General features: G+C 35.9%; 1 protein-coding gene across 1 annotated transcript in view; it reads right to left on the reverse strand.

Moving 5' to 3' along the window:
- Positions 1-11,216, reverse strand: part of LOC108693427 — a 126,147-nt gene that overhangs the window by 59,397 nt on the left and 55,534 nt on the right. Inside the window, exons 6-7 of the mRNA XM_018202359.1 lie at positions 1,245-1,851; positions 617-968 (exon numbers count right to left, since the gene is read on the reverse strand). Of these exons, the coding sequence (XP_018057848.1) occupies positions 617-968; positions 1,245-1,851 (959 nt within the window). The remainder of the gene's footprint in view (positions 1-616; positions 969-1,244; positions 1,852-11,216) is intronic.

Below are 11,216 nucleotides of genomic sequence, written 5' to 3' on the forward strand. Positions count from 1 at the left end.
ACCAGCACTTCCGGTCTTATGAAGAAGTAAAAAATTGGATCGATTCGTGGATAGCCTCAAAAGATGACCAGTTTTTTCGACGCGAGATTCGTACGCTACCCGAAAGATGGGAGAAAGTAGTGGCCAGCGATGGACAATACTTTGAATCATAAATGTATAACCAGTTTTTTATAATAAAGCCTCGAATTTCGGAAAAAAAACGGCGGAAGCAAAATTGTACACCAATCTAAAATCAGAATCTTTTATGAATTATAAATAAGCCCTCCATTTTTGGTCTCACTATTCTTTGGAAACTATTAGATTTGCAATTATCTCCATGTCTTGATCGTCAACGTTTCATAAATATTGCAATTTACTTCCACCAGGTCAAAAACAATCTGATGCTGTAAGTATTAGGTAAATAGCGTATTTATATCATTCATTGTATTTTTATTCTTGTTGTACTTAAAGTAACATCACATTTTATCCTGATGAAGTAAACTGCAATGTTTATAAAACAATGTATTGTATGAAGACAGAGATAATTCGGAATAAAAACTTCCGTAGAGCTAATTTGAAAGCTATTATTAATAATTTTTGTTTTTAACTTTTTCAATAGTTTATCTTTTAATTTCACCTGTGCATGTGGTTCATGACACAAGTGATCTGCACTTCTTGATAATTCTGGTACCATGCTAGTGAAGCTAATATCCGACAACATTACTCTTCTAGCTTCTCGAGTTTTGTCCGACAATCTCAGTCGGCTAGATACTCCCGTTGGTAGCGCAAATTTGCTCGGTAATGTTGTAAAAGTATGCGCGACTTTGTGCGCGAGATAACTTTCGGATCGCCATTGTGCCGGAAGCGCAGAGATGTCCGTCTGGGCACCAGATTCTCTTCGGGCACCACTACTACGATCCATCACCGGCCGCAATGGGACAGAATTCTTTCTCCGACTATTAGCCAGAGCTTCCCGATGAATGATAGGTCTGGGAGCATAACAATAATATAATAATACATTTAGTAATAAAATTATATAACACAATAACAATAATAAAATGTATCTGTAAAATTAGGAATTGATAACGATAAGTAACATTCAATCAAATGATTGCGCAATTTTAAGCTGAAAAATATAATCAATATGAGAAAGAATTACGTGAATATTGTAAATGCAGTTTATGAACCTAAGAAGACATTTGTTAAAAAGAGATTTGTTAAAAAATGGTTTCCTGAAGAAAATTATCTAAATTATTATTGTAAACCTGTAAGCCATCGATGGTGCAGCCAGAGTATTTCTTCTCGTGACATGTCGCAAAGATGATCCTGCTGTGCTTTCAGCATCTTCTAATATACCACACTTGCTGATGTCAGTCTCCACTAGAACGGAGCATTGCGACCACATCTTGTTGAGTCTGGTACTTGAACTCTCATCGAATCTGTCGACACTCTCCTCGCGGTCGATGCTAGAACTCTGCGACGAGATGGTTTCCTCGACAGAACTAGTTTTCTCACCATTACAAACTAATGATTCATCTTCTGTCGGTTTTACATATTTAAGTAAAATAGGCTGATCGCCATCGCCATGTTGCCATGTTTCCGTCTCGGTGATAGAAACTAGATCCTCTTGCAGACCGAGATCGCGACATATCTCATCTGTCGTGAATATTAGCTCAATGTCATCCAATTCTTCAGACTCGTTCTCTGAGTGTTCATTCGGTCTCGGCGAATCACCTGGACCTTGTCGAGTTATTTGAGGTTGATCTACGTGATCACTGAATACAGAATTATCACCGTCAGAGATATATTTCAAACTCAAGTCTTCAGGATCCTTCCCAGGAATATCTAAATGACCCATATTAGTTGCATTACCTAAAATGACGAAAAGAACACATGTTTAAGAATTAAAAAAAATACATTTTTTTTTCAAAAAAATCTATATTTTTACAAATTTTTTAATATCTAATTTTTAAAAAGTTTTTAGTGATGTATTGTTATATCGCAAATAAAAATTTTTTTTCTTTTTTATATTATATTTATATATTGTTACGTCTGCTGTCCGTACAAACGAAATTTTTCTTCTTTTCTCCCTCTCTCATCCCGCGCTACTTACTTTTATTAATTAGCTTGACATTGTTTATAAAAATATTTTATTTTAGTTAAACATTTTGCGTGAATATTCCAACTTATTCAGAAAAACTTATTCGGGTAATAGTATTGTTCTCTATCAGGCCGGTATGACGTGACACGTGCGTTAGCTAGCGCGAGCCAAAACATTCACGAGGCGTGTGCCGTATGCCGATACCTAAGAGTGCCATCCCATAGAGCGGAAATTGATAACGGAACTCGCAGAATCAACAAGACGAATCACAGTCGTTTCGCTATTTTCGCTATAATTTCACCGTTACAATTTGCGAAATGAACGAAAGTTGTACATAACATCAATATTATATGCTGTTGATGTATATTACAGCCATTGTCCATATACAATAATGTGATTGGTAACACTGTTTTTTATTTTCTTCATTAATATGATCATAGTAGAATTTTAATGATTCAATAATTACAATAAATATGAACGTAGATATTAATCAGCAGCCTATAATTTTGTTTATTTTCTTTCTCTTATCCCATTGAGCGATAAACACGGCAGCAGAATAAGTTTCAACCAATCATGAGATAGTTTTTCGGTTAAAAATATTTTACTGCTAAAGAAATTCTAATGTTTACCAGTTTGTTATATACATTATTATATTTACATTAACATATTATTTTCATTATTACAAGTATTGTAAATAACATGAAAAATATTGAAAAATATAATTTTGTACTATTCCGTGTATTCCGCTCCTGCTTATTCCACTCAATGGGACATAAAAGATATAAGAAAAGCATAAGAAAGAAAACGGAATGGTTATGATTCGTGTTGATTCCGCGAGTTCTGTTGTCAATTTTCTCTATGGGATGGCATCCAACAACGAGATTTTGAGAAGAGATAATTCCGCTCAGAAGCAAAAAAATCGTTTCCACATACCAAGGCTTCTACCAAGGCATTACTATTCTGCGTAAGAATCTGTAAAAATTAATTTGATTAAAGCCTTTCAACTCTCGTAATTCCACGAAATAAATATCGGTTATCGCGCACCAACTAGTCCGCGACATGCGAATTTCAGTAAGATAACTAGAACTTCTAACTCACTATGTGTTAGTGCGTATACATATACGATGTGCGTGCGTGTGTGTGTGTGTGTGTGTGTGTGTGATGTGTGTGTGTAAGAGAGTCAGGGAAGGGGAAGTGCCTCACAGACATTGGGAAGGGGAGGGGATGCGTATTAGAGGGAGAAGGAGATTTCGTTCCTTCTCTCTCTTCCATCCGTGCAGTCCTATACTTACTATTTGCGGTCTCTCTTCCTCCCGTTGCGCTCTCTCTTGTCTTTTCTTCTCGTATGCGATTTAATTAAATAGATATGATAAATATTTTATGAATTTTTAATGATACAACTTAATAACTAATTAAAATAATAATTTTTAGTAATGTTACATACAAATAAAAAACAATGATCGACCGTTCTTTCTTATCGACTATTCAATACTTATTGAATCGTACTGAACAGCTATTATTAATTAATTCTTAACTACAGGGAAAAGGGGAAAGAAATCAAAATATATTTTTAAAATTTCATGTTTTATTTTAAATTTGATATATTTCTTTTTGGTGTTACGATCACCAATTGTATATTTTAAATACAGCTATTGTAATTAGGCGTTTCGCCATGCTGTACGAAATCATCCCGTCTTCCTATTGCAATCCATGGTGATAAACATTCAGCCAGGAAGCGCAATACTTTTCAGACTTTGTCAAGAAATTCCATGACATGTAAAAATATAATGAGAGAGAATGGCTTCTTTTCTCAACACTTCCTTCACGACAAATATCTTTCCAACGATAAATCCTTGCAGACGTTAGTAAAATCCTACAAACGTTGGGATATTTATCGTGAATGACTTTTCGAAACTGCTCAATCACAAAGAATCTTGATTTTTATCTTTTGTATTAAAAAGAGAGGAGGGAGAAGGTATTTTTTTCTTTCAGCAATGATAATTTATCTAATCTTGCGTACTACGTTGGACATTGGGCTATATTTGATCACACAGTCGTATATGATGAGATAATAAGCTGTAGTATTCACAGGTACATTCTCCTTCAATTCAAATTCTAATACACGGTACCGCTCTTGATGGATTCGTTTTATCGCGAGCAGTCAATGATAACGTGAGTATAATCGTGAAGAAAATTTTTCATGTTCAATAATGTTTCAATTTGGTAATAAGACGTACGGAAACGTACATACATATAAGATAGCGATGTTGTATTATCAGCGGTATTGTATTATCAAAATCTAGATTTATCATCGTACGGATAAAATTCAAAGTTTAGATAAAGTTTCACGTTGGTTAATTTACAATGATCGAAGTAAATTTTAATTGCTTTCATGATATTTTTTTCAGCAGTTTGCAAAGCAAAGAGAACAGGGAATTTTTCGTCTGAGTCGCTTGATAGTCCACGAATACTTTGTTATATTTTGCAATTAGGGATATTCATACAAATCCTATGAATGAAAATTCATACTTAGATATCGTCCGTTTTCTAAGGTAGGCAGCATGGATAGTTTATTGACTTCGTTCAATATAACGTGAAGCATTCGCCATTGTATTTTGAATAATTCAAGTCGGTTCAGTCGCTAAATTCCCACAATGCAATTGTTATCGTTGTGCACTCATATCAAAATTAATTCGTGACAAGCGTTAATTACCACACGTTTCCTCGTAATCCTCGCAAAAGTCCAACAATATGGTGAGCGCAAAAATTAAAATATCCATCAGGTGTCATTAAATTTTTCGCATTATACTCAGACGGAATAAGTCCAGCATTATGTCCAGCATTATAATCATTGCTTGAAAACAATACATAGCTCTTTAGAGTATTGATTATTCCAACATTTCTATTATGATCAATCTCTGCATCATTGAATTTATATCGAATTTCGTCAAACATAAACGCCATGCATTACTTCCATTTACTTACTGTTTTTGTTGATCTTTTTCCTCTGACCTACGTCAATCTACCTTCGACGTAGAGAACATTTTCACACGGTAGCGTGTATAAATCCTGCTTGTATGGATATCCTTATTGTATAGGTATCTCGTCGCTATGTTCAAACGTGTTGACGTACGGATACGTGTGAAACTCGAATTTGACGATACTATCGTCAAAGATCGACCACCTCCAATATTTAAGATATCAACCATCTCAAATGTTTCATATAATAAAGCCCAATGATTGTAAAAATTTAACGTTTGACGCAGTAAGTTTCCTTGTACTGAACGATCGAATATTTCTGATCGTCCCTCTAACAAAAATTATGTCTCTAGTCCGTTTCACCTGCTTATTCAGAACAAACAATTCACGTTGTGTATCACTTTATCGCTGTCGCCTTCATACATGCAATCTAACGGTGATTTCTTCTCCACGAAAATCGAATAATCGTCCATTTTGATCCACAACGCCAAACTCAAATCGTATTCCATACGATGATTGGAAGGTAAATGATCTGTGTCGGTCTTTCTAATATCTTATATCCTCGCTGATGTCACGCTCGGTGAAAATTCATATATCGTGTTACGGTTACTGTATGTGTCCGTGATCACGTTGCATTCAATATGAATGATATTTACGTTGATTGAATGATATTCAATTGGATACGTCTGATTCGTGTCACTGTTGTGACTCCAGCACACGATTCGATGAAAATCCCAACAGCGATCCAATATTGTGAGGTTTGATGAAATTTATTCAATAAGCGCATTTTTTTATTGGCATGAATAATCAATGATAGTACTGTTCATCCTCTTTGCGAAGCATTTTCTCTCTCGCAACATCATTAGGATAAAATTGTAGAATTGCACGTCTTAGATACTTGTTAATGTCACGTGTTTCGTACGATCCTTCGGGAATGACAATTTCTTTATCATCTTCGTCAAAGTAAAACTTATTATTTAATGAATTTACATTAGTTCGGTCCATTCAAAAATGCATTTATTTTAAAACAAAATGAACAGATCAATTAAAGTATTGTCCATCACTGCCTACTATTTTTTCCCATCTCTCAGGTAATTTTTGAATTCCATCTCGAAAAAATGACTCGTCTTTGGAGGCGATCCAATTTTGAAGCCAATTTTCGATTTCTGCGAAAGATGTGAACCGATGACTTGCCAAATCGTGCTGTATCCTGAACAACCAGTAATCAAAAGGAGCAATGTCTGGAGAATACGGCGGGTGGGTAAAACATCCCATTTGAACGTTTCCAAATATTTTTTTACGACTTTAGCGACATGAAGCCGAGTGTTGTCATGAAGAAGAATAACTTTATCATGTCTTTGCTCGTATTCCGGCCGTTTTTCTCGCAATGCACGGCTTAAACGATTGTAGCCGATATCGATTACCCGTAATGGAATCGCCAGATTTCAGCAGTTCATAGTAAACAAGACCCTTTTAGTCCCACCAGATACAGTATGATCTTCGAACCATGAATGTTCGGCCGTGGTATTGATGTTGAGGTCGATCGTAACGATTGACCGGACTTAGCGTAGTATTTTTTCTTCTTGGGGTTGTCGTAGAATATCCACTTCTCATCTCCAGTCACAATCCGATGCTTTTCTCTGTCGTCTTTGAATCAGGTGTTCGCAAATGAAAAATCGCCTTTCAATGTCTCTCGGTTTCAGTTCATAAGGCTTTCAAGTTCCTTGTTTTTGAATCATTCCCAATCTGGCTCTCAATCGTATAGAAACGGCTTGTTGAGTTACCCCCAATGATTCTGCAAGCTCCTCTTGCGTTTGACTCTGATCTTCTTCGAGTAATGCCTCTAATTCTTTGTCTTCGAATTTTTTTGGCTGTCCAGAGCGAGGCTTCAAGCTTTCGTTGAAATTTCCATCCTTGAAACGTCGAAACCATTCCCTACATGATTTATCAGTTGGAGCAGTGTCACCATAAACTTCGACAAGCATTCGGCTTCAGCCGCACTTTTCTTCTAATTAAAGCAGAAAATCAAAACCTCCCGCAAATGTTGCTTGGTTAACACAAAATTCGACATTTCAAACACAGTAAAAATAAAGGTTTTTTGTATGAAACTCAAAGCGATATAAACTGAATATTATTAGCAGATGTTTAACCTCTCTGGAACCGCCAAAATCAGCTGTCACTATGAACCATTCACAACAACTGATCTTTAGGGAAACGGACCGAACTAATTTGTACTCCCAATATATTTACATAGGAAAAAAAAATATTGGGAGTATTAATTTTAAGAGATTTTTTGATAAAAATACAATGTTATTGTGAAAAAATGGTTACAAATTGATCATTCAAAATATTGTCCATCGCTAGCCACTACTTTTTCCCATCTTTCTGGTAATAGGTGGATTCCACGTCGAAAGAACGACACATCTTTTGAGGCTATCCATGAATCGATCTATTTTTTGGTATCTTCATAAGAATGGAAGCGCTGCTCTGACAAGCCATGAGTCATCGATCGAAATAGATAGTAATCGGAAGGAGTAATATCTGAAGAATACGGCAGGAGTGATAGGATCCTTGTTAAGCATTTCTAACGTTTTTTTTTGACCGGTTTCACAACATGTGGCGAGCGTTGTCGTGGAAAATCACTTTGTCGTGTCTTTTCGCGTAATCTGACCGTTTTTGCTTCAATACTCGGCTCAATTGTATCAATTGTTGTTGGTAGCGTTTCCCAATGATAGGTTGGAGCAGCTCATAATACATTCACACCCAGCTGATCCCATCAAATACAGAGCATGAGTTTGGTATGAATATTCGGCTTTGCTGTCGATGTTGATGGTTTGCCTGGTCTGCACCATGATTTTTTGTGCTTTGGATTATTGTAGCATATCCATTTTTCATCCGTCATGATATGCAAAAAATTTTTTCTTCTGTGCCTTTGAAGCAGCAAATTCACAGGTTATTTTGCATCTTTCGATGTTTTTTTGGCTTCAATTCGTACGGCCCCCAATTTCCTTGAATCATTCCAATGGCCTTCAAACGTCTGGAAATTATTGATCGACATTTAATGATTCTGCAAATTTTTCTTGCGTTTGACTCGGCTCTTGATCGAATAAAGCTTCTACTTTCTCATCTTCAAACTTTTTCGGCTGATCTGGAAGTTCTGTCAAAATCACCTTTTTTATAGCGTCGAAATCAGTACTCACATGTTGAAATCGATGGAGTATAATCACCGTAAGCTTCTGGCAACATTCGTTGATTTTCAGTAGCATTTTTCTTCAAATGGAAGCAAAAAAGCAAAGTTTCTTACAAATTGCGTTTTATTGGCACAAAATTCGACATATTCAATGTTCAAAAAAATAATGTTGTTTACACTTCGGCAAAATGATACATACTGGAAAGCCATATGATGCTTTGAAGGTACAAAAATATAGCTCGATGCGATAGTACTAGTTGCGCTATCTCTTGAAAATCCTTTAAAATTAATGCATACTCCCAATAATTATACAATTTGTAATAAATTTTATTTTTATAGCACACTATTCTTTTGTATATAAGAGTTGAATTATTAAATCCTAGCCATTTCACGTAAATCTTGTCTCCTTTTTTACGCAGCATCTTTTCAACTAGATATACGTTGGGATTAGCAACGCGATGCAACGTACTCGTAGAATCCTCCAGCGACAGGTTTCCCATAGTAATCTTCCAGTAAATATGTCACGGGATTAGTTTTCTATACTTTGACGATTCTACATACTTCCATGGTTCAATTTGGCGTGTCGCATGCCAGAGCGTGCAATTCTTCCACCAGTCACTTTTCGAGGCTTTTCTTCTCAGACATGTTACAGTATGTTATGATTATTACGGTAATGCGTAAAATATCAAAAAATTCTTACGCAACGTTGTTCATCGATACTTCAATGTTAATTAAAATAACTATCTCATTTTAATTTATAATAAAATCAGCTTCACGAAGCTCTTCAATAATAAATAATCGTCGTGGGCGTTATGATTTGCCTGACACGAGACCTCAAGCAATCGGAGATGACCTATTAACTCATTAGGATCGTCCCAATGAACATAATCGATTTTATTGTCATTTAGGGTCATGATTCGTGATATTACACCTTTTCCGATTCTTTAATCTGACTTGTTGCTTAGATTTCTGGCGCGTGGTATACCTATTCCTACTTATTTGTATGTATTTTACCTGACACCAAGAATGCTATTATATTCTTATATTTGTACCTTTTGCTATCTACTATTGGATTATCCGCTTTATGACCGCGTCTATGAGCATTCGTTGCCAACAATATATTTTTATATGCTAGTTTATCATTCTCTATGTAAATAGTCGGAAATTTTTTTGAAAATTAATTCATACAAACCAGATGTATCTTTGTATTTTACTTCATTTACGATCACAAAGTCATTCGTGTCTACATCGAAATATTTGTCACCAATCACCATTCTCGCTGAAGTATAGCCGTGCATAAACGTGATTGATCGCATTTTCTTTGTCACTACCGAGAAGCATGTTTACGTATTTTTATCCAAGTACCCTCATAATTGATTATGCAACTCCTGACGAACTTGCTGCGTTTGCAAAGATTGTTAACGTTTCAAGCGATTCATTGGACTTTTTATAAACGTCTTCGACTGAGGGAATGTGTGAATGTTCATACGATAATTCGCGTAGTTCAGGCGACGCATAATTGAAGTTCGACATAACATTCGATTCTTTTGTACGTTGCATTTTAGACGATGATGTCAATTGAAGCCATGAATTATCCATTCAGAAGCCATCATTATTATCTTCGTCATCATGAATATTTTCATTATCTTCAAGTTTTCTTTTCTTAATATTTTCCTATTCAACAACGTTGACTTCTTTCTTAATTGAGATTCATCATTAGCGATGTTCTCGATAATCTGTTTTAGAAGTTCGACGATAGACTTAAAGTGTTTTTTCCAATGCTATATCTTCTTCTATTTTGCCAGTTTTTAAAGCACGATACTTTTTACAAATCAAGTCACTCAATTTTGTAATTTGTTTCGCTATCCTCTCGCGATCTTTGAGCTCTTTGCTGTTATTTATGTTGCTCTCGAAGGGAAATGTTGTGTAGTTGATGTATCGACACCGACTAACCACGTTAAGGTATCGCATACTCATTAAATCCTTTTTTGTATCGTTCATTCGTAAGCGCACTATCTTTGTTTATCACGAATCCATATTTTTGTTGCTAACAACAACACAATTCGCAGAAATTCTTGTAAGACATGTCGGTGTTTACATGATCATCGTATATATGTTTCAGATTAGTACCGTCCTGTTTAAACAGGATCAACAGATTTGCATTATCGCGTATAAGATGCTTCGGTATTTTTGCATACGTCTGACACAGATAGAAGCAGTCGACGTCCGCGTGTCGACTGTTTCTATCTGTGTCGACTCATCGCAAAGCATTCTCTGATCGCGTCTTGGCGCATGCCATGACAAAAATGGAATTTGGAAGCATCTTGTCTTTGGAAGCGTCTTCGATATTGCATCGTTATTATTGGAGAATGTAAAATAATTTCTTCAATCGGTGCTAATAAATTCTCCAAGTAGATATTTTGACTGTTGCAACGATTTCGAGTACACGTTCTCGAAACGTATGCCATGGACTTTCCAACAAACGTATCAATACGTTTGTTTTGCCGCAGTTCGATGGACCGCAGATGATTCCGCATATAGAAATCGGGCGAGGAGTCACAATGGAAAAAATAAAAAAGATTAATAAAAAAAAACAATTGCCAAAAATGCCGAAGGGTGTAACTACGAACGTTCAACTGCAACAACTAAAGTAGGTAAAACATGCGTATTACCTATCAATGAGGGAAGGGGGGAGGGGTGTATTGAACCGAGAACGATATCGTAAATTTGAATAATGCTGATGGATCAAGTACTCATTGGGTGGCGTATGCGAAGCGGGGAGATCATGCTGTTTACTTTGATAATTTCGACAATCTTCGACCACCGAAAGAATTGGTCCGATATTTGAACGTAACGTAAATCGAGTATAATTTATGTTGACATATGCCCAAGTTTATTGTACGACGTCTATGATCTATTTATTTCGACCACCACTTACCGCTAAAGCCATCTATAGGAAAATGGCGG

Source organism: Atta colombica, unplaced genomic scaffold, assembly GCF_001594045.1.
Source record: "Atta colombica isolate Treedump-2 unplaced genomic scaffold, Acol1.0 scaffold9, whole genome shotgun sequence".
Lineage (NCBI taxonomy): Eukaryota > Metazoa > Arthropoda > Insecta > Hymenoptera > Formicidae > Atta > Atta colombica.